Consider the following 24,291-nt stretch of genomic DNA (forward strand, 5'->3'; position numbering starts at 1 on the left):
TTTCAGTACCTTCCCTAAAAGATTAGGGCTCTTTTTCCTTAAATATTACCATAGAATCATTATCAAACCTAAAAAGTTAATTCTTTAATCTCTTCAAGTATCCTAAGATTATTCAAATTTTCAATTTTCTTATAAATATTTCTTACAGTTTTTCATTTGAATTAGGACAGAAAAAGATTCACATTATAATTATTTGTATACTTCCTAAATATTTTTTTAAAATATTTTTCCAATGGTTAGCTTTTTTTCTTAATTTATATTTATTTATTTATTTATATTCCTCCCCCTTGCGGCCTGCTTGCTGTCTGCTCTCTGTGTCCATTCTCTGTGCATTCTTTGGTGTCTGCTTCTCTCTCTCTGTTGCATCATCTTGCTATGCCAGCTCTCGCGGATGCGAGCCAGCTTGCTTTCACAAGGAGGCCCTGGGACATGAACCCAGGGCCTCCCATATGGTAGATGGGAGCCCAATCGATTAAGCCACAGCCACTTTCCCCTAAATATTTTTTGATCTTTAGGTTTACCCCCTCTCCTTCCTCCCTGCAACCCCACCCCCCTTTTATTATTTTGGTGAAGAAATTGGGTTGATCCAGAGTGTGGAGTTTGCTGATTTTATCCTCTCATTGTCACTTAACTTGTTTCTCTGACTCCTGTACTTCCTGGAAATTGGTAGTTGGAGCTAGGGACTTGATTATATTCAGATTTAGTTTTCTTTTTGGCAAGACCAAAAAGATGATGGCCACATCGTAGGGACAGGAAAGCCGATGTGGCTCAAGTGATAAGGCCTCGCCTACCTTATTGTAGGACCCAGGTTCAATCCCTGGGGCCTCCTGGTGAAAAAGAAGAAGAAAAGGCGTCCCTGCATGGCAAGCCAGTGCCCACACAGTGAGCTGAGTGCCTGCGTGGCAAGCTGAGTGCGGGCATAGAAAGCCTAGTGCAGTGAGCCAGTGCCTGGGCAAGTGAGTCACGCAGCAAGATGATGATACAACAAGAGAGACGAAGGGGAGGGTCATGATCGAGCACAGCAGAGACCAGATACTGAGGTGGCGCAATTGACAGGGAGTCTCTTTCCACATCAGAGGCCCCCAGGATCGAATCCCTGTGAATCCTAGAGGAAAAAGATGAGAAGAGAAGACAAAAAAGAGAAATAGATAGAAAATATCACATAGTGAGTGGACACAGACAGCAAAAAAAATCCCAGCAGGGTGGGGGGAGGGGAAGGGAAAAATCGTAGTGACAGGATTACAGGTTTCTTAGTCAGTGCCATGCAAATTGATTTAGCTGACATTTATTGAGTATTTAATATGTGCCAGTGATGTGCGTATGTTCTATAATCATTTTATCATTCAAGTTTTTTAATTTACTTTATTTTATTTTTTAATTTTTTAATTTTTTATTATTTTTTATTTATTTCTCTCCCCTCCCCCCCCCCCCACCCCGGTTGTCTGTTCTCTGTGTATTTTGCTGTGTCTTGTTTCTTTGTCCGCTTCTGTTGTTGTCAGCAGCACGGGACTCTGTGTTTCTTTTTTTGTTGCGTCATCTTGTTGTGTCAGCTCTCTGTGTGTGCGGCGCCATTCCTGGGCAGGCTGCACTTTCTTTCGCACTGGGCGGCTCTCCTTACATGGCACACTCCTTGCGTGTGGGGCTCCCCTTCGCCGGGGCACCCCTGCGTGGCAGGGCACTCCTTGCCCGCATCAGCACTGCACATGGGCCAGCTCCACACAGGTCAAGGAGGCCTGGGGTTTGAACCGCAGACCTCCCATGTGGTAGACGGACGCCCTAACACTGGGCCAAGTCCGTTTCCCTCAAGTTTTTTTAAAGCCTCATAATACTAGTACAAATCTAATTCTTTCAACTACCCCCCTTGATATAGTCCCCATTGTTGTTTATGTGATTCAATTTGTAATTGTGCCTGAATATCCTTTTTATTGGATTCATTTAGAGCTGTACAGAAATACCTTGCATTAAAAGCCTATTATATATTTAATAATAAATTCGAAAAACCTGTCATTTAACTGTAATTTGTTATACTCAAGCTTTTTGGTATTGGTATCAACCATCTGTTAATCACAAAAACAAATATCTAACTACAAATAGGGCCAGCAGAATTCAGTATTTCCCGAGTCTCTTTTTCCAGTTTGTTCCTTGTCTTCTTCAGGTGCACTTATGTCTCTCTCATCTCTTTTTGCTTCCTTTGCATGCCCACAGTACTCACAGTGTCCCACTGTTTCCCAGTGTGAGAAATTGGCCCATGATTGTAAAAGCAAAACTAGATTTTCATTGTTTGTTTACATGTCTCCAATTTATTCTGCTCAGCTTTATCCATAGTCCTAAATTCTCCTGTTTATAAAATCAGATCATTGAAGCTCCAAACCTAAAAAATAAATGTCAAACTATCTTGACCTGCTGTCACTTTTAAAGATGAAAATGTTTTGAAATCTGGTTGATGGAGAAAAGGCACCCGCCTTTGCTGCAATTAGATACGAGAACACTAGAGCAAAACAATGCAAAGAGGATCCTATTGTAAGACTTTACAAGTTGACAGGCAAGGAGCTTTTATTTTTATTTTTTAAGAGAAGTTGTGAGTTTACAGAAAAATCATGCATAAAATACAGGATTCACATATACCACCCTATTATTAACACCTTGCATTGACGTTAATTTTTTTTTAGGAGGTACCAGGGATTGAACCCAGGACCTCGTCCATGGAAAGCAGGCGCTCAGCCACTGAGTTACAGCTGCTCCTCGGGTATAGTAATTTATTCTGAATATATCTTAACCCTTCTTTTCCAGTCTTTTCTCCTTTAAGGTTATAACATTCTCCTTCATTCCAGCACACTTATTAGGTGAAACGTTTGATTGGTTAAATAGAAGGAATATAAAGGCCTGGTTAATACAGTAGGAAAATAGGAATGAAGGTGGAGTATAATTTCTTATTCTGGTGCTACCTCACACTGAGACATTAAACAAATAACTAAATTCGGTTTTTATTGTTGTAAAACAAAATTATTTTTATCATGATTATCCACAAAGACCTTTAAGATTCTTGTCTGAAACAGTCTTTTGTAAGATCGTAGAAAACAGGAATTGAATCTCTCTTTACCTGATCACAACCGGTGCCCAGGGTAGCACAGTGCACGTGCTTGTGCTTAATAAGTGGCTTTTGATGATGGTGGTATTTGAAAGGTTATACATTTAAAGGGTATTTTGTTCCCTTTTTCTTTGGCAGGACCAAGGAGCTTCCTTTTCTAAGACCAGTGCTGTGTGGACTCGGTGAAAGTGCACTTTGTTCTAGGAGAATTGCCATATGAAAGCCTAGAATATATATTGAGTTCTTCCAAGAAGCAGGGGGATCGCGTTCTAGGACAGTGAATGCTGACTTGGTACTGAATGAGTGATTGTTATGTGCTCTTCTCCTCACAGGCTCGCTTCTCATATGTCCGGATGAAATACCTTTTCTTTTCCTGGTTGGTGGTTTTTGTTGGAAGCTGGATTATATATGTGCAATACTCTGCTTATACAGAACTATGCAGAGGAAAGGACTGTAAGAAAATAATAGTAAGTATTTTTTTATCTCCCAGTTTACTGAAAAGCTTCCTAATAACATATTGTATTTACTATTTATGTACTTGCTAATAATCATTTTCAAAAAGTAAACGTTCATTGTACATTCAAGTTGTGCTGTACTTCTTAGTTTTTTGATATGTCCAAGTTAGTAGGAATGATCCCCACTTTGAAAAAACCAGTATTCTGAAATCTAAATATATAGTACAAATATATTAGTGTGGGAGCATCCTCATTACAAAAAGGGATTTTTGTTTTCCAATTATATTTATTCCAATCAAATGGGTTTTTTAATGTATAGAGTATAAAAGTTTTATTTACAAGTAGCCTTTCTGGAACATACCTTTTGAATACAGGGGTTATTCCTAAATATAAAAATTTTATCTAAAAACAAAATGTATTTATTTATTTTATTATTTAATTTCTATCCTAATGGTTGACTATATCTCAGAAAAATTACTCTTATCAGTATGATTTCTAATAGTAATTATTGGTTCCATAGCACTTATGATGTTTTAAATGTTTGAGAATGTTAAGAACTTTAATTTTTTATTTTCTAACAGTGTCTTCTGATATAAATAATACTTTAAAATTTTGTCTCGGAATTATATTTTTAGAATAATGATTGTTTTGATTCCAATTATTATAACTTATTAAAGATTCTATAATTATTGAATTCTTACTCTTTGCCCACTCAGTGATGGTTAGTCATGCTAGGTGTGTGCGTATAGTAACATTACAGAACTTACCGTCTAGCAGGGAAGTAAATGCGTAATTACAGTAAGGTAAGATAAATATCATAATAGCAAATGTTATGGGAACATAAGGCAGGGAGGCCTGAGGCTTTCCTAAGTCCTAAAAGAAGAAAAATCGGTTTAACTCTAGGAGCTCTGTCAGTCAGGATTTAAAAACACACACACATGCACACATTATACCCCAGGAGCACTACAGTCTCTTAACCAGGTAAGGGAGGAATCACTAAGATAACAAGCAGTGGAATTAATTAGTAGAGATTTGAATCCCAAATCAGGGTTCAATAACAGCAATCTTGTGTCCATTGCAATTGACCGCTCCAGATTCCTTGAGGAATTTTAAGATAGGAAGAACTTGTAAGGCTAGGCAATATACTAGGTAGAAGTTCATTAATCCTTAAAATAATACTATGAAAATTCTTGAGCCTATTTTACACATAAAGAAATATGACTTGGAGAGATGAAAGAATTTGACAATGACGGTACAGCCAGAATTTGATCCTAATTCTGTCTCTATATAAAGCTAATACTCTTCCCGTTACCCTATGCCAGAGAACACAAAACTCACCTTCTCACCTTCAATGAAGAAGGAAGAAGCAGGAGTTATGTAACTAACTATAATAACATGCAAATAGCCAAAATATTTGAAATGTTGATTTCCCTTCTTCTAGATGACCTTTCTCATGGTATTCCATGGGTAAAAGATTTCTCTGATCAGATATATTTGGTAACAGATGGTTAAAAAGGTAAATAGCTGACATTACTAAAGCCTTCTCAGAGTCTTTACTATACTGATGTCTGTTGGGTATCTCCAAGAGAGAGCAAATGTACTTGATCAGGAAAAAATCCATCTCTATCACCACCCTCCCAGGAAGACCTGTTAATATCAGCTGGGGACATTAGAAATACTTTTCTAAGAGATTAAGCCAAATGAAATAATACATTTTAAAATATCTTGGATTAATACATCACTCCGAATATAAGCACATTGGCACATAATTCTGAATTATAGTTGAAGTTCCTCATTATTTTTCACTTTTATTACTGTAATTATACTCTGACCAATTTATATAGTTCCATACTTTTTCTAATCCATCTTATACAACAGATGAGTTTCTCAAAGTATTACTTTTATCAGATCAATTCTTGGCTCAGAAACCTCCAAGGGCTTTCTATTACCATCAAGTTAGGTCTAGGTCATTTCTTGCATCGCTCAAGACCCTTGACAGTCTGTGTTCTCTTTCACTTATCTATGCAACTACAATTCCTTCATGTATTTGTTCAGTTATGAAAAGGCAGAATTTCTTTCTGTTGGGAAGTAATTAACTGAATGTTCAACAAGTGATACAGAACAATAACAGTTGTGATAATTGAATGTAAAGAATGCTATGAGAACATAGATGTCTGGTGTCTAACTCAGCTTTGGAGAACCAGACAGGAAAGGCTTCACAAAGGAGGTGATCCTTGAACACAAAAGTGAAGAGGACTTTGCCAGTAGAAAAGGCGAGGAGTATGCATTTCATTCAGAAGAAATAGCAGTGACACGTTGACATGATGGAGCATGGAACTGGACTGGTGAGAGAAGGGAAGTTTATTATGAGCTAGATCAGTATGATAACAGAGCAAGATCAGTAGGGACTAAGTAAGAGAGGTTCTGGGCCTTAACAGATAGGGGTAGTAATTACTGTGAGCTCTCTTCCTTTTTCTCTATCCCTCCATCCCTTCCATTCAGATATGTATCATTCCTAATGGTTTCCCTGGTACAAAATTGTACTCACTTCTAAATAGCAGCTGGAAGAAATTTTCTAATCGCAAATAGGAACCTTGTTTAAAAATCCTCCAATGGCTCCTTAACTCTCATAGGATGAAGCCCTTCAATATATGACTCTTGCCCTCCTCTCCAGCCTTCTAGCCTTCCTGCCCTTACAGGCACCTTTCAGACTAACCAAACCAAACTACTCAAGTTTTCTTTTTCTTGAATTATAGTCTACCTATTTTCCTTTTACCCAACTATATAAATCTGTGGCTTGTATTGTTCACTTTACCAACTAATGTACTGTCTTATATTGATCTATTTCTTGGGTGTATCTTATAAATTTTTGAAGTCAAGGATAGTTTCTTATATTTTTTTGTATAACTCAACATTTTTCTAAGTCACACTAGTCTGAGTATAATATGGTAAAGTTATAATAAAAACATAACTGTGTATTTATTAGTTCCAGTCAAGTGTATGAGTTTGTGTGTTTCTATGCGCATCCCTGGGCCCTGTAAACTCCCTTCACAAAACAAGTATCTCCCTGCTGGTCCAGGAAGCCCACGAGTTGTTCAGGAGTGGTCCTTAGTGGAATTCAGACCAGGTCATATGGTGATATCCTTCTGTGCTTGTCATGATGTTCATCACCAAAGAACTACTTGTGGCAGTTCCTAATGGGCTGTGTGATTGAATCCCAAAGGAAATCCAATAGATACTGGTAATGGAAATAAGGAGAAGAGAAAGATAACTCAGAAAGTGATTATTTTTTAAAATATATTTTTGTTTAAATTAGAGGTAAAATGTAGAGTTTGCTTATTTCAGATTTATGATATGAACAAATTCACCTTACACTCTGTGTAGAAACATTATGAAGTTATTTCAAGAGGTGCAAAAAATACTTTTCAAGTAAGGAAAAATATTGGGGAAAGAGAAGGTGATACTATGATGTGGAAATAAGCACAATAAACCTATGCCTCTTGATGGAAATGCTGTGCACTAATGGTGTTTGTTAATTTTGGGGATTAACAAAGGTTTAAAACATACTCCTCATGAATATCAGAAGCCTACTACATATTAGAAAGGGAGCAGTGCATAACTGTAGCATAATTTGATGATTATATTACTAAAATTAGAAAATAATGAAAAAGCTTTCTGGGTCTAAAATGCATTGTTTTCCTAAGGCTATCTTTAGAAAAACTGTAGTTCTTCTAGAATTGGGATTTTGTTCTTAAAATTTACAATAACTGATAATACTAAGGTCAGTGGTACTAAGGTAGTAGTAATATTGCATACGAATTATAGGATTAAGATGAAAAAGCAAGCAGGAAAAGTATTTTGTAAAGTTTCAGAGAGCTAACAACATGGTGAGAAATTACTTGATTGAGATCTTGGAGAGGATAGGATTTGAGAGAGGTGAACCTAGGTTTTTAATGCTGCTTTTGTCTGGAAAATCTATGGTCTGAAATACACAGTCTTATGGGACAAGGGAGATAAAAAAATATATATCTATTCCAGATCTAACCAAAGATGGAAACACTAGCTTACCACACTATGGGCTGAGACCTTGAAGGGCTGAACCCCAGGAGTAAAGGTGAACTAAACTTCACAGAAGTGAGCTGACTTTTTTTATTTTACAGCCTCTTTTACCCTGAGGGCATTTGCTGATTCTGGTCATCAGCAAGGTCCTGAGAATCAGGATTACATACTGGCAGAGAGCCACTGATAGGGACAAAATTCCAGCTGAGCTCTTACAGAAAACTAGAGGCGTCTCAAGCATACAACCAGTTATCCTGTTAGGATATTTGCCAAATTCTGGGGCCTCTGCATAATAGGAGGCTAAAAATCTCTTTGGAAAGCCTTTGAAAAGCAAAGCACACTTTTTGGCATTCTCAGTAGATCCAGATTAGAGTTATGAACCTGCCAGAGGAAGAAGTCCCAATGAATGCCAAGACTCTCAGTTAAAAACTTTGGAATACTGGTGTTACTGGGGATGGCTTCCAGGTTCTTGGCTATATTGCAAGAAAGTATTCAAGAACACATCACAATTTAAGCAAAAAAGCAGAGAATTTATTGCAAAGTAAAAGTACACACTCCAGATATGAGTGCATGCATTCTTACTGAAGAGGTGTACCTGGTACCTTGGGGCCAGCGTTTAAGTAGGGATGAAATGGGAGGGTCTTCTTGCCTTGTGACTTCAGTTGGTAAGGAACGGGTTGGAGCCAGTGTTTTCTATCCTCCTCAGTTGGTCAGAATAAGATGTTATCACTTATTTTCTGAGTTTCACACAAAATAGCTTAGGCTTGGCTGCCCATGAGAGCTCCAGTTTGGCTGCTCACAATAGCTCAGGTCTGGCTGCCCAAAATAGCTTAGGCCTGGCTGCCCACAGTACCTTTTTGTTGCCCCTGAGATGTTGTGCTTATTGACCCCCCCCCCTTTCCTAGTTCCCTATCCTGACCTGCCTCCCTAGGCCGTGGGAATGAGAATGAATTAAAAACAGCTTGAGCTTTACCAAGGCTACAACCCAGTACTCAACTCATCACAGCTCCTGATTTGATTAAGGTGATCAGCTGTCATTCCATCTGCCTACTAGAGGGAAGCGAAACCTTTTCTGGAGGCATTAAATTACAAGGCATGACAAAAGCTAAGATGATATGGCCAAAAAACAAAAGATGAAAACAGACAATAAAAGCAGATCCAGAGATGATCCAGATATTAAAGTCATTCAACAAAGATTTTAAAATACCCATGTTCATACTAAAGTAAATAGAAGAGAAAGTAAAGAAAATAGATGTAACAATGGATAATTTAGATAAATTATAATGTTTAAAAAATAATTAGGAGATTGAGTTCCAGAATAGTAGAATAAAGACATCAGTGAACCATTCTACCACACACACACACAAAAAAAACCAGCAAAACAATTAAAATTAACCAAAGTCACAGAATGAACTGAAAAGCATCTATCCAAGAGAAACTGCTGAACCTTAGTAAGACAGCAAGTATGTGATGTTTTAACTTTTGCTCTTCTCATCCACCCTCCCTCCCCAGCTGTGGCACAATAGCTGTGAAAAGCTAGCAGTCCTGCAGCCAATGGAAAGGATTCATTCCCCAAAGCACAGTTAATATTTTGTTCAAACTTCAACTCTCTGGAAAATCTTCATTGCAAGGGTGTTTAATTATTTGATTTAACTGAGAATTCAGCTCAGTGGGGATGGGGCAAACAAGAGCCTGGCCAGAATTTAAGAGATATTCCTGGAGAACAGGATGACCATAAGGAACTTTGAAAAGCTGTAACACATTCCTGGAGACTGCATGCCTTCAGACAACTGTGTGCATACCTAGAAAAGGAGGAAGCACCAGTCACTCACCTCTGGCTGACCTTGAGGACCTACTAAAGCTGAAAGTGAAAGTTATGACTGTCTTGTAAACTGCCTGAAGTTTAGAGACATGTCATCTCACACAGATAGATCCATTCAGCAAAGATTGTAAGGCATACGGGCAAGGCACTAAAGGAAATCTGACCAATCATTGGCTGACCACTAAATTATACTGCCCTAGGCCTCCAGGAAGCCAGGCTTAAAAATAAAAAACAAGAACTTAACAACAACAACAACAAAAAAAAAACTAACAGAGTTGAAGGAAGACAGAATCTACAAAGTTAGCCCAGGAATACCCCTAAACAAATAAGCAACAAGAAAAACAACAAAAGGATAGAAGCCTAGTAACAGCAACAAACCATGACAGAGAAGAGATCTGAGAGCAGAGTTATTACAATATAATATCTAAAATATAAAATCTAAAATGTCCAGTCTTCAACAAAACATGAGATATGCAAATAAACAGAAAAGTATTTTATATTACAAAGGTTAAAAAAAAAACAGCCAATGGAAAATGTCCCTGAGGTGTCCAGATTTTGGACTTAGTAGACAAAGCCTTTAAAGAAGCTATCAAATATATTCAAAGGATTAAATGAATACATGTCTAGGAACAAATGTAGCACAAGTGTATGAGTGCCTTCTTCCCATGTACAAGGTCCTGGGTTCAATCCCCAGTGCCTCCCGAAGACAAACAAATGCCTCTCACTGGGGAGGCGATGTAGCTCAGTGATTGTGCGCCTTCTTCCTGTGTACAGGCCCTGGGTTCAATACCTGGTAATTCCTTTAAAAAAAAAGAAAAGAAAAGAAAAGAATACAGGTAAAAAATTAAAGTATTACAATGTCACACCAAATAAAGAATATCAAGAAAGAGATAAAGATTATTTTTTTAAAAAAACAGAAATTCTGAAATTTAAAAGTGTAATAACTAAAATTAAAAGTTTACTTGAGGCATTCAACAACAGAATTGAGCTGACAGAAAAAAGAATTGGCAAACTTAAAAATAAGTCAATAGATATTGTCTGGTCTGAGGAGCAGAAAGAGAAAAAAAATGAAGAAAAATGAACAAAACCTCAGAGACCTGTGAGACACCATTAAGTACACCAACATATTCATAATAGGAGTCCAAGAAAGAGAAGAGAAAGAGAAAAGGACAGAAAAAATATTTGAAGAAATAATGGCAGAAACCTTCTCATATTTGATGAAAAACATTATCTGCACATTGAAAATGTTTAGGTAGAATTCTAAGTAGAAAAAACACAAAGAAATCCACATTTAAACACCTCATAGTCAAATTCACAAAAGTAAAAATGAATTGAGATAAAATTGATTTGTTATAAAAAAGAATTGAGTGAAATTTGGAGACTATTAATTATATTTAAAATTAACTCATTTGATGCTCTTAGTGTCACAGAGCCTGGAAGACAGCTCAATAAAAATAGCTATCCTGAAACAGAGAGTAAAAAGAATGGAAAAGATAGAAAAGAACATAAGATATGTGTAGGACACAGTGAAAAGTTCTAACATATGTATAATTCAAGTCCCAGAAAGACAGACAAGAGAGAAGGGAAGAAGCAATATTTTAAAAGATAATAAATTTTCAAAACAATGAAAGGCATCAATTCACAGAGTAAAGTTCAGAGGAACATACACAGAAAACCATATTGGGCACATCATTGTAACAGCTAAAGCAAAAGACAAAGAGAAATCTTAAAAGAAACCAGAGTGAAAAGACACACTGTCCTCAGAGGTACAGTGCTAAGACTGACAGTTGATTTCTCAGCAGAAGTGGTGGAAAAGAGAAACATTAAAATGATATTTTTTTAAGTGCTGAAAAAATAGACAAACTGGGGGACTTTCAGGAAGTTGGCAGATTAGAAAGACATGGGACTCTCTTCTCTCCTAGAAAAATATCTAGAGGACAGGAAGAAATGACCTGGAAAAAAAATCTTCTAGGGTTTAGGACACCAGGTGAAGGCAGGACACTGCCCAGAGGAGAAAATACAAAGGAAAAGAATTAACAACAGCAAAACTGTGAGTTAAAATCCAGAGCTGCAAATACTGGAAACTTCCCCCACACTAATGATACCTTTGCATTCTCAGGCCCCTGGGCTGGTAGCTACCAAGAGGGCTCCCAGGGAAACACCTTCCCAGGAAAGGAAAGAGAGAGGGACACAGCCTAAGGCTGACTCAGCTTTTGACCCACAAATTTGGTCTGCTCTGTAACACCAGCCCTTCCAGGCCAGGTGAGGCCATGCCTTTGTTTGCCTTGGGAGCCAGCTCCAGACTAAAGAGATCCAGGACTGAGGACATCCGACTCTCTCAATCTCCCTCTCTACAAATCAGAACCGGTTGTTGAGGATGAAGAGGGGAGTGGAATTATTTCCTATCAGAAAAAGGGAGGGGCTGCCAGCAAAGGATGGCAAACGCCTCTGAGAAAGTTAAGAAAGCTCTTAACCTCCAGGCAGGATCCTCTATCACATTAATCTGGTCCCTGTTGTAGCTAACACGCTCTGACCAGGCATTGAACTGAGAGGGCTGCCAAAGTGTGTCATCTGCTGGCAGACCAAGGAAGTGCATATGAGGAAATTAAAAATAAATAAGAGATGCTTTTTCCAACTTTACAACCCCTCTCCCCAAGGCCATTGGAAGCAGGTCTGCAACACACTACTGTGTACCATGACCAAAATTTGAGCAACTAGCAGGGACAATCCTAAAGACGCTAAACAGGTTGAACCAAGTATCAAAGAACAGCAGTAACACACAACCTCCTCCACTAAATCCCTATGAAAGACAGAAAATTGAGCATCTGAGTAAACTCAATATTCTAATCAGATGCCGAGACCAGCAAAAAAATTACCTACTAAGAAAATGGAAGAAACGACCAAAGAAAAGGAATATATCAAAGCCCCAGAAGAGAGGAGGATTTGAGACAATTACCAATGATGTGCGCGTAGATTTCCAAAGTCAAATTCATGATTGGAAAGGCAATATGGCTTAAAAAATAAATAAAATCAAGAAGGCATTGAAGGAAAGCGGATGTGGCTCAACTGATAGAACATCTGCTTACCATATGGAGGGCCCAGGATTTGATCCCCAGGGCCTCCTGACCCATGTGATATGCTGGCCCACGCACAGTGCTGCTGCACGCAAGGAGTGCCATGCCATGCAGGGGCACCCTTGTGTAGGGATGCCCCATGTGCAAGGAGTGTGCCCTGCAAGGAGAGCTGCCCCACATAAAAAAAGCACAGCCCGCCCAGGAGTGGCATCGCACACACGGAGAGCTGTCACAGCAAGATAATGCAACAAAACAGAGACGCAGTTTCCCAGTTCCACTAGATAATGCAAGCGGATGCAGAAGAACACACAGCGAATGGACACAGAGAGTAAACAATAGGGGGAAAGGGAAGAGAACTTTTTAAGAAAGAAGAAGACATTGAAGAATGGATGTGGCTCAATGTGCTTCCCACATGCGAGGTCCCATGTTTGGTTCTTAGAGCCTCCTAAAAACAAGCAAACAATGTAATAATCAGCTCAGGGGAGCTAATGTGGCTGAGGGGTTGGTCCCTAGCTTCCCACATATGAGGTCTTGAGTTCAATTCCTGGCCCCAATACCTAAAAAAAAAAAAAAAAAATTAAACAAGCACAAAGAAGAATTTGAAAACCTGAATAGAAACATAACAAAGCTTATGGGAATGAAAGACATGATAGGTGAGATAAAAATCACATTAGGAGCATACTACGGGAGACTCAAATGATAGAACAAAGAATAAGTGATACCAAAGAAAAACAGCTCAAATTGAAGAGAGAGAAAAGAATGGGGAATATTGAGCAGGGGCTCAGGGAGTTGAATGACAACACAAAACACAACAACATATGTGTTGTGGGAGTTCCAGAAGGAGAAGAGAAGGGCAAAGGAGCAGAATGAATATTTAAGGAAATAATAGCTGAAAATTTCCCAACTCTCATGGTAGAAATGAACTTACATGTCCAAGATGCACAGCAAACCCCAATCAAAATAAATCCAAATAGAACTACTATAAGACACATACTATGTAGAATGTAAAATGTCAAAGATAAAGAGAAAATTCTCAGAGCAGCAAGGGAGAAGAAAACCATCACATATGAGGGACACCCAATAAGACTTAGATTTCTCATCAGAAGCCATGAAGGCAAGAAGACAATGGTATGATACAATAAGAATACTAAAAGAGAAAAACTGCCAGCTGAGAATTCTTTATCCAGCAAAATTGTCCTTCAAATATTAAGGGGAGTTTAAAATATTCACAAACAAACAGAAACTACGAGAATTCATAGAAAAAGAATCCACCTTTGCAGGAAATACTAAAGGATCTTAGAGCCTGAAAGAAAAAGACAGAAGAGAGAGGCTTAGAGGAGAGTATAGAAGAGAGAAACGCAGAAAGGGTAACTAAAAGAATGAAAAGACGGACAAAAATAAGATATGAAATATGAAAACCAAAGAATAAAATGATGGAAGTAAATAATGCATTTACAGTAATATCATTGAATGTGAAAGTTCGATTAAACTCCTCAATCAAAAGATACAGGCTGACAGAATGGATGAGAAAACTTGAGCCATCCCTATGCTGCTTATAAGAGACTTATCTTAGACCCAGGGATACAAACCAGCTGAATGTGAAAGGTTGGGAAAAGATACTCCATGCAATCAGTAACCAAAAAGGAGCTACTAATAGCAGACAAAATAGACTTTAAATGCAAAAAAAGTTATAAAAGATATAGAAGGCCATTATATATTAATAAAAGGTACAATCCACCAGGAAGAAATAATAGTCATAAATATCTATGCACCTAACCACAGAGACTTTAAAACACCACTCACATCATTAGATAGAACAAGACATAAGACCAACAAAGAAAGTGCAAATTTGAACACAAATAAATGAGTTAGACCTGTCAGATATACATAGAACGTCACACCTAAACTCAGTGGGTTATATATTCTTCTCAAGTGCTCATGGATCTTTCTCCATTAGACCATATTAGGTCACAATGCAAGGCACAATAAATATAAAAAGACTGAAATTATACAAAGCATAGTCTCAGATCTTAATGGAATGAAACTGGAAATCAGTAGTAAACAGGAAAGAGGTAAACGTGCAAATTTGTGTAAGGTGAACAATGCATTCCTAAATAATCAGTGGGTCAAAGAAGAAACATAAGTCAAATTAGTAAATATGCTGAGAGGAATGACAAGAACACACCTTACCAAAACTTATGGGATACAACGAAGGCAGTCTTGAGAGGAAATTTATAGCCCTAAACACCTGTATTTTAAAAAGAAAAAAGAGCTAAAATCAAACATCTCACTGAACAACTGGAGAAGCTAGAAAAAGAGCAGCAAACGACTTGCAAAGCAAGTAGAAGGAAAGAAATAATAAATATTAAAGCAGAAATAAATGAAATTGAGAACAAAAAAGCCATAGAGAAAATCAACAAAACAAAACCTGGTTCTTTGAAAAGATCAATAAAATTGGCAAACACCTAGCTAGATTAACAAAAAAAGAGAAGATGCAAATAAATAAAATCAAAAATGAAAAGGGTGAAGTTACAACTGACCTGACAGAAAATAAAAAGGATCATAAGAGGATCTTATGAGAAATGTATGCTAAAGAACTAGATAACCTAGATGAAATGGGCAAATTCCTAAAAATAAACAACCTATACTGACACTACAAAAAATACAATTACTTAACAAATCAGTACATTTAAAGAGATTGAATCAGTCATCAGAAATCTGCCAATGAAAAAAGTCCAGAACCAATGGTTTCATAGGTGAATTCTACCAAGCATTTCAAGAAACATTAACACTGATTCTGTTTAAACTCTTCCAAAACATTGAAGAGTAAGGAAAATTACCCAACACATTTTACGAAGCCAACTTTACCCTAATATCAAGGCCAGATAAAGATTCTACAAAAAAAGAAAATTACAGGTCAATTTCTCTAATGTATATACATGTAAAAATTCTCAACAAAATAGTTGCAAATTGAATCTGACAGCATATATCAAAAGACTTATACATCACGACCAACTGGAATTTATTCCTGGTATGCAAGGCTGATTCAACATAATAAAATCAATTAATGTAATACCCCACATTAACAAATTGAAAGTAAAACCATATGATCTTGGCGGCGGACTTGGCCCAGTGGTTAGGGTGTCCGTCTACCACATGGGAGGTCCACGGTTCAAACCCCGGGCCTCCTTGACCCGTGTGAAGCTGGCCCATGTGCAGTGCTGATGCACGCAAAGAGTGCCCTGCCACGCAGGGGTGTTCCCTGTGTAGGGGAGCCCCACACGCAAGGAGTGTGCCACGTAAGGAGAGCCACCCAGCGTGGAAAAAAGTGCAGCCTGCCTAAGAATGGTGCCGCCCACACGGAGAAATGACACAACAGGATGATGCAGCAAAAAGAAACACAGATTCCTGCGCCACTGACAACAAAAGAAGCAGCCAAAGAAGACACAGCAAATAGACACAGAGAACAGACAACTGAGGTGGGGGGGAAGGGGAGAGAAATAAATAAATCTTTAAAAAAAAAACCCAACCATATGATCTTCTCAATCAATGCTGAAAAGGCATCCTTTCTTGACAAAAACACTTTGAAATATAGGAGTAGAAGGAAAATTCCTCAATATAATAAAAGGCATATCTGAAAAACCCACAGATAACATTATACCCAATGGGGAAAGGTTGAAAGCTTTCCCTCTAAGATCGGGCACAAGACAAGGATGCCCATTTTCACCATTGTTATTCAACATTGTGCTAGATTCTAACTAGACCAATTAGACTAAATAAATAAATAAAAGGGATCTAAATAGGAAAAGAGGAAGTAAACCTCTCACTATTTGTGGATGACATGATCTTGTATTTAGAAAATTCTGAAATGTGTACAAGAAAGCTACTTGATCTAATAAACAAGTTCAGCACAGTGACAGAATACAAGATCAACATGCAAAAATCAGCAATGTTTCTGTACACTAGTATTGAACAATCTGTTGAGAAAATATGTGAAAAAATTCCATTTGTGATGGCAACAAAAAGACTCAGATACCTAGGAATCGATTTAACCAAAGAAGTACAGGACCTACATGCAGAAAACTACCAAACAATGCTGAAAAAAATCAACAAAGACCTAAACAAATGGAAAGCCATTCCGTGTTCATGGATTAGAAGACTAAATATCTTGAAGATATCAATCCTATTCATTTATAGATTTATAGATTCAATGCAAAACCAATCAAAATTCCAACAGCCTGTTTACAGAAATAGAAAAGGCAATTACCAAATTCATTTGGAATGGAAAGTGCACCTCAATGCCAAAAGCATTCTAAAAAAGAAGAGTAATGCGGGAGGAATTTCATTGCCTGACCTTGAAACATATTACAAAGAAAGCTACAGTGGTCAAAACAGCATGGTACTGGTATAACGATTGACACATTGATCAGTGGAATGGAACTGAGAATCCAGAAATAAATCCTCATCTCTGTGCCCTACTGGTTTTTCACAAACCTTCGAAGTCAATGTTAATGGAACAGAACATCTCTTCAACAAATGATGATGGGAGAACTAGGCATCCATAACCAAAAGAATGAATAAGGACCCCTATCTCACTTTCTATACAAGAATCAACTCAAAATGGATCAAAGACCTAAATATGAAAGCTAGGACCGTAAAACTACTAGAAGAAAATGTAGAGAAACATCATAAAGTCCTTGTGGTAGGTGGAGGTTTCTTGGACCTCACACCCAAATCAAAAGCAACAAAAGAAAAAATAGATGAATGGAACCTCTTTAAAATTCAACACTTGCACCTCAAAGGACTTTGTCAAAAGAATGAAAAGGCAGCCAACTCAATGGTAGAAAATATTTGGAAATGACATGTCCAATAAGGGTTTTTGTTTGTTTGTTTCTTTTTTTAATTTTTTAAATTACTAGAACACAAGGAATGTTACATTAAAAAAAAACATAAAAACCGAAAAACATAAGAGATTCCCATATAACCCACTCCCCACTCACCACCACATCATTTTTGTAAATTGTATTTTTTTAAGAGATCTACATCACAAAAAAACTGTTACACTAAAAAATATAAAAGATTCCTGTATACCCTCCACTTCCCTACCCCACTCCTCCCACACCAACAACCTCCCTCATCATTGCAGCACCCTCATTGCACTCAATGAACACATTTTGGGGCACTGCTGCATTACACAGATAATAGTTTACCCTGTAGTTCATACACTCCCCCAGTACATTCAGTGGGTTATGGCAGGATATATAAAGTCCAGCATCTGACCCTGCAATATAATTAAGGCAACTCAAAATCCCAAAAATGCCCCCACATCATATCTCTTCTACCTTCTCCCTGCCCTCAGCAACTACGGTGGCCACTTTCTCCACCTCAATGCTAAAATTTCTTCTATTACTTGTTACAGTGGTTTTATAGTAGAATACCAGTAAGTCCACTCTAGTCCATATTTTATTCCTCCTGGGATGGCGATGTTCCTTCCACCTCTAGATCAAGAGGGGGCTTAGATTCCACATGGATGATGGATGCAATTCCTCTGCTTACAGTTATAGGCACTCTTGATTCCCTGGTGTGGTGGTTGACCATCTTCACCTCCCTGTTAGCTGACCTGGGTAACACCAATGAACCAGAGAGTAGGAGTTGCCACTCTGCTGAGGCTCAGGGCCCAGCTGGCACATGGGCAGTCGAGAGATTCAAGTCTCCTGAGTATGGACCATCCCTAGCACCAACCTCAGGTGCAGTAAAAGTGACAGAAGAGGCATCTGAGTCCAGCTCTGTCACACTCAGGAGCACAAATTCCAAAGTAGGGCCCTCTGACGTGGAACAGAGCTCCAAATCCATCTGCCATGATTATATACCCTGTGGATCTCCATAGCCTTCAGGAGAACCAGTACCTAGGTTCTATTTTGGCTTTTTCTAGGGTCCTGCTGAGGTGTGCATAAGTGCAACCCCACTGATGACCTCCCAACTCTTTTTGGAAGACTCTTAGCCATATCAACTCATTTGTCTTTTCCATTTCCCCCTTTTATTCAAGGTCAAAGAGCAGTTTTTAACACTTGATCCAACATGTAGGCTGAACTACTCTGCTGGTATGAGTTGGCCCTTTTATTCGAGGTCTCTTTCTAGTTGCTTCTTCAGTTAGTGATTGGTAGTAATCCCTCGGCACCAGGGAGGCTTAGCCCCAGGGATCATGTCCCACATATTGGGGAAGGTAATGCATTTACATACTGAGTTTGGCTTAGAGAATGGCCACATTTGAGCAACATGGAGGCTCTCAGGAGGTAACTCTTAGGCACCCTTAGGCACCCTACAGCTCTAGATCTAGTTCATTTTTCAGGCACACAGGCTCCTAAGCATCATCATCAGTATCAAGGGCTCATTATCTAAGAAGGGTTTAATATCCATGATTTATAAAGAGATGCTTGGGAAGCAGATGTGGCTCAAGCAATTGAGTTCCTGCCTACCACATGGGAGTCCCCTGGTTCAGTTCCTGGTGCCTCCTAAAGAAAACAGTGAGCTGGTGTGACAGGCAGGCATGGCAAGCTGATGTAATAAGAGACAAAAGAAGAAAAAATACTATGAGAGACAAAACAAAGCAGGGAATGGAAGTGACTCAAACGATTAGGCACCTCTCTCCCAGATGTCCTGGGTTCCATTCCTGATGCCTCCTAAAGAAACAGAGATGATGAACAGACACAGAAAGTGCGAACAGTGAGGAGGTGGGGAAAAATAAATAAATAAATAAATAGAGATGCTACTACTCAACAATAAAAAGACGAATGACCCGATTGAAAAATGGGCAAAAGACTTGAATAGTCACTTGTCCAAAGAAGAAATACAAATGGTAAAAAACACATGAAAAAATGTTCAACATCACTAGCGATTAGGGAAATGCAAATCAAAGCCACAATTAGATATCATTTTACACCTATTAGAATGGCCACTATTAAAAAGACAGAGAACTACAAGTGTTGGAGGGGATGCAGAGAATAGTAACACTTATTCACTGTTGGTGGGAATGTAGAATGGTCCAGCCACTGTGGAGGACTATTTGGCAGTTCCTAAGGAAGTTGAATATAGATTTGCATTGTGACCCTGCAAATACCACTATTGGTCATATACCCAGAAGAACTGAGAGCAGTGACATGAACAGACATCTGCACATCGATGTTCATAGCAGCATTATTCACAATTGCCAAAAGTTGGAAACAACCCAGGTGTCCATCAACTGATGAATGGTTAAACAAACTGTGGTGCATTCATACAATGGAATATTATGCAGCTTTAGGGATAAATGAAGTCATGAAGCATATAACAACATGGATGAACACGGATGATATTATGTTGAGTGAAGCAAGCCAGGCACAAAAGGACAAATACAGTATGATTGCACTATTACAAACTAAATATAGTGTGTAATCTCATGGAGTTACTAACTTGAATATGGGTCACCAGAAAATAGAATGAGTTTAGAGAATGGAAAGCTGGGGGTTAACTTTTGCGGAATTCTTAAAAAGGATGTGTTAGTCTTTGGAAATGAATAGAAAAGGTGAAAGCCCAATACTATCTCTGAAACTAGCAGTACGATTATGTGGGTATGAATGGGGTTTAAAGGGAAAGTCTAAGGTCATGTATATTACTAAAAGAAGAGCTAAAAAAATGCAACATGGAACTGTATAGCATATCAAAACTGCAGGTGAAATATGAATATGGGTAATCTTGCATATATAAGACTTTTTCTTTGAAATCGAACAAATGTATGTTAATGCTACAAGATGTTAACTTCAGACAAAAATTATGCTGAATGAAAGAAACCAAACATAAAATACTACATATTGCATGACTTCATTTATATAAAATGTAAATATAAATCAATTTATAAGATGAAGTTAGACTAGTAGTTCCGTAGAGCTGGGAAAGGAATGCTAAGAAGTGTAGAGTTATTCTTTTTGGAGTAATGAAATTGTTCTAAAAATTTTTTTGGTGATGAATGCATAACATTGTGATTATACTAAAAGCCATTTATTATTCACTTTGGATAGATTATATGATATATTAATATATCTCAATAAAACTGCTTAATAAATATAAAAGTACTGTGCAATACTAGCCAGAAATAACAGTATGTACAGCAAGGGAAGCATAGAAAGATCAAGAGGTTCAGAATTTTCTTGTGTTTGTTTTTTTTAATTATTATTGAGATAATGAAAATGCTCTTATGATGATTGAGGTGATGAATGCTCAATTATGTGATTATACAGAATACCATTGATTGTATACTTTGGATGAATTGTATGCTTTATTAATATATATCAATAAAATTCATTTGTCAAAAAATATAAAAAGAAAAAAATTTTTTAAGTTGACAAACTAGATTTCTCTACCCAGCAAAAATATCCTTCAAAAATGAAAGTGAAATAAGATATTTTCAGATAAATACTGAGAAAATGCATTTCTAGCACTATAGGAAATAATAAAGGGAAATCACCTGAGAGAAGGAAAACGATTCTAGACAAAAACATGAAATATTAGGAAAGTTTGAAGAGTAATGGAAAGGATAAATATGATGGGGGGAAAATATTCAAAGAAATATAAAAAACAGTAATAACAATTTTCAATGTCTTAAAATATGTGTAGAATTAAAATGCATGACAACTGGAGAATGGGTATGCTCACTGGTTAGAGCACCTGCTTCCGATGTATAAAGGTCCCAGGTGAATTCCCTATACATCCTAAAAAGTGGTTGGGTACCTGCTTCCCATGTACGAGGTTCTGGGGGTACCTCCTAAAAAACATAAAACAAACAAAAAAACGAACTCTCACTGGGGTGTGGATGTAGTTCAGTAGTTGAGTGCTGCTTCCCATGTTTGAGGTCCTGGGTTCAATTCCCCATAGCTCCTTAAAAAAAAAAAAGACCATTTGTTAAAAAAAATGCATGACAACAAATATGCAAAAAATAGTAGGGGTAAATGAAATTAAAGTGGTCTATAGTTCTGCCATTATTGGAAAAGAGATAAATGTAATCATTTCAGTTAGGCTGTTAATAGTCAAGGGTACATGCTGCCATCTCTAGGATAACCATCAAAGACTACTAAAACTATATTAACTAAAAAGTTATTAGAAGTAAAAGAATCAGTAATAAAAATATTAAATTAATCCAAAGAGGAAGCAAGAAAAGAGAGAGGGGGAATATAAAACAGGTGAGTCAAAATAAAAAATGGGGGAAACGGACTTGGCCCAGTGGTTAGGGCGTCCGTCTACCACATGGGAGGTCCGCGGTTCAAACCCCGGGCCTCCTTGACCCGTGTGGAGCTGGCCCATGCGCAGTGCTGATGCGCAAGGAGTGCCCTGCCATGCAGGGGTGTCCCCCGCGTAGGGGAGCCCCACGCGCAAGGAGTGCACCCCGTAAGGAGAGCCGCCCAGCGCGAAGGAAAGTGCAGCCTGCCCAGGAATGGCGCCGCCCACACTTCCCCTGCCGCTGACGACAACAGAAGCAGACAAAGAAACAAGATGCAGCAAATAGACACAGAGAACAGACAACCAGGGGGGGGTGGGGATTAAAAATAAATAAATAAATCTTTTAAATAAATAAATAAATAAATAAAAAATGGTGAGATATCAGGCATAAACCCAAATATATCACTAATTACTGTAAATGTACCATATGAAAACAAAAACTGTCAGACTGGATAAAGAACAAAACCCAGCATGCTGCTTACAAGAGACAGAGACTTAAGTGTAAGTACATAGGAGGATTGAAAATAAAAGGATGAAAAAAAAAAAACACCATGAAAAAAACATTTTTATTAGAGAAAAACATTTCATGTGATAAAACAATTAATCCACCAGGAAGATACCACAGTTCTAAATGTGTATGCATTCAATAATATGGCTTTAAAATATATAAAGCAAACTTTCTATCTATGCATCTATTTTCTAAACATTTAAGAGCAGGTTTTACGCATCATCCTCCTTTAATATATAATACCACCATGTAAATTTCCTAAGAACAAGGATATTCACTTATGTAATCACCTTAAGTGAATTATCTGGTTTTAAGAAGTAAAGCTTACATTCTATATTCCAGTTTTTTATTTTATGTCCCAATAATGTCCTCTTCAGCCTTTTCTACTCCATTTTTAGAACCCATCCAAGATCATGTACTGTATTTAATTGCCATTATCTCTCATTCACTGGAATTAACCACAGTCGCAATGGTGCAGTACCCTCACCACCATCCATTACTAGAATTTTCCCTTTGCCCAAAGAGAACCTCTACATTCCTTTTGCATTAACCACCCCATCCCCCTTGCCCCTGCCTTCACCCCTGGTAACATACACTCGTTCTACTTTCTGTCACTATGTATTTGCATATTTTCTGGTATTTTTTGTGTAAGTTACCATGGAGCTTAAATATAACATTCTAGATCTATAACAATCTTGTTTGGATTGGTCCAACCTAACTTCAATAGCATAAACAAACTATATTCCTATAACCTGCCCTCTAACCAACTTTATGTAGTTCTTGCCACAAATTACATTTATACATTGAGTCCAAAACTACTGATTTATGTTACGTTTTATTCATTTGCCTTTTAGATCATGTAGTAAATAAAAAGTAGAGTTGCAAAGCAAAAATGCAGTAGTACTGGTATTATATCTACCCATGTCATTCTCTTTCCTGGAGATCTTTATTCATGTCCCCTTTTGGTCAATTCTCTAGTCACTTCCTTTCAACCTGCAGAACTCCCATTAGCATTTCTTTTAGAGTCAGTCTGATGGTGACAGACTCCTCAGCTTTTGTTTATCTGGGAATGTCTTAATCTCTACCTCATTTTTGAAAGACAGTTTTGCCAGATTTAAAATTCTTAGTTGACAAAATTTTTGCTTTCACCACTTTAAATGTCACCCCAGGGAAGGGACTTGGCCCAATGAAGAGGGCATCCGCCTACCACATGGGAGGTTCGCGGTTCAAACTCTGGGCCTCCTTGACCTGTGTGGAGCTGGCCCACGCGCAGTGCTGATGCGCGCAAGGAGTGCCCTGCCACACAGGGGTGTCCCCGCATAGGGGAACCGCACGCACAAGGAGTGCGTCCTGTAAGGAGAGCAACCCAGCGCGAAACAAAGTGCAGCCTGCCCAAGAATGGCGCCGCACACACGGAGAGCTGACACACCAAGATGACACAACAAAAAGAAACACAGATTCCCGGTGCCATTGATAAGGATAGAAACGGTCACAGAAGAACACACATTGAATGGACACAGAGAGTGGACAATGGCGGGGGGGTGGAGAGAAATTAATTTTTTAAAAAAATGTCACCCCACTGCCTTCTTACCTCCTTGGTTTCCAATGAGAAATCAGTACTAGCTCCAGACCGAAGGGTGAGGTCCTTCCTGATCCTTTCTGCTCATGCCTCTTGTCTTGGACGTGCATTTGTGACCCGAAGAATTCTCTCGTTTACACAGATATGAGTGTTCCCTCTTCCCTAGGAAGCAATTTCCTCATGGTCCCTAGCATTGCACTCCGTGTCCTAGAGCTAGCAGTCTCTTGACCCAAAACTCCATGACTTGACTGCTCTCCGGTTGCATTCTGTAAGAGAGCTCTGTGAGCTGTGTTCTACAGATAGGGCAAGTTATGGGATGGCAAGCCTGTTTAATCCCCTCAGGCTGCCACCAAACAGATTATGCCAGACATATATGTTCTTGATATATGCATGAGGATTACTCTGTTCTCTCCAGAATCTGCACCAGGAACCTGCACTGGCATGTGCTAAGTTGGTG

The 24,291-nt window shown here is 38.2% G+C and overlaps 1 protein-coding gene across 1 annotated transcript in view; it reads left to right on the forward strand.

Annotated features, from left to right (window-relative positions):
- The window catches only part of DIPK1A (divergent protein kinase domain 1A), a 159,294-nt gene that overhangs the window by 72,196 nt on the left and 62,807 nt on the right, over window positions 1-24,291 (forward strand). The window contains exon 2 of the mRNA XM_004455593.5: window positions 3,421-3,555. Coding sequence (XP_004455650.1) covers window positions 3,421-3,555 — 135 coding nt within the window. The remainder of the gene's footprint in view (window positions 1-3,420; window positions 3,556-24,291) is intronic.

This window comes from Dasypus novemcinctus, chromosome 9 (genome assembly GCF_030445035.2).
Source record: "Dasypus novemcinctus isolate mDasNov1 chromosome 9, mDasNov1.1.hap2, whole genome shotgun sequence".
NCBI classification, from domain to species: Eukaryota; Metazoa; Chordata; class Mammalia; order Cingulata; family Dasypodidae; genus Dasypus; species Dasypus novemcinctus.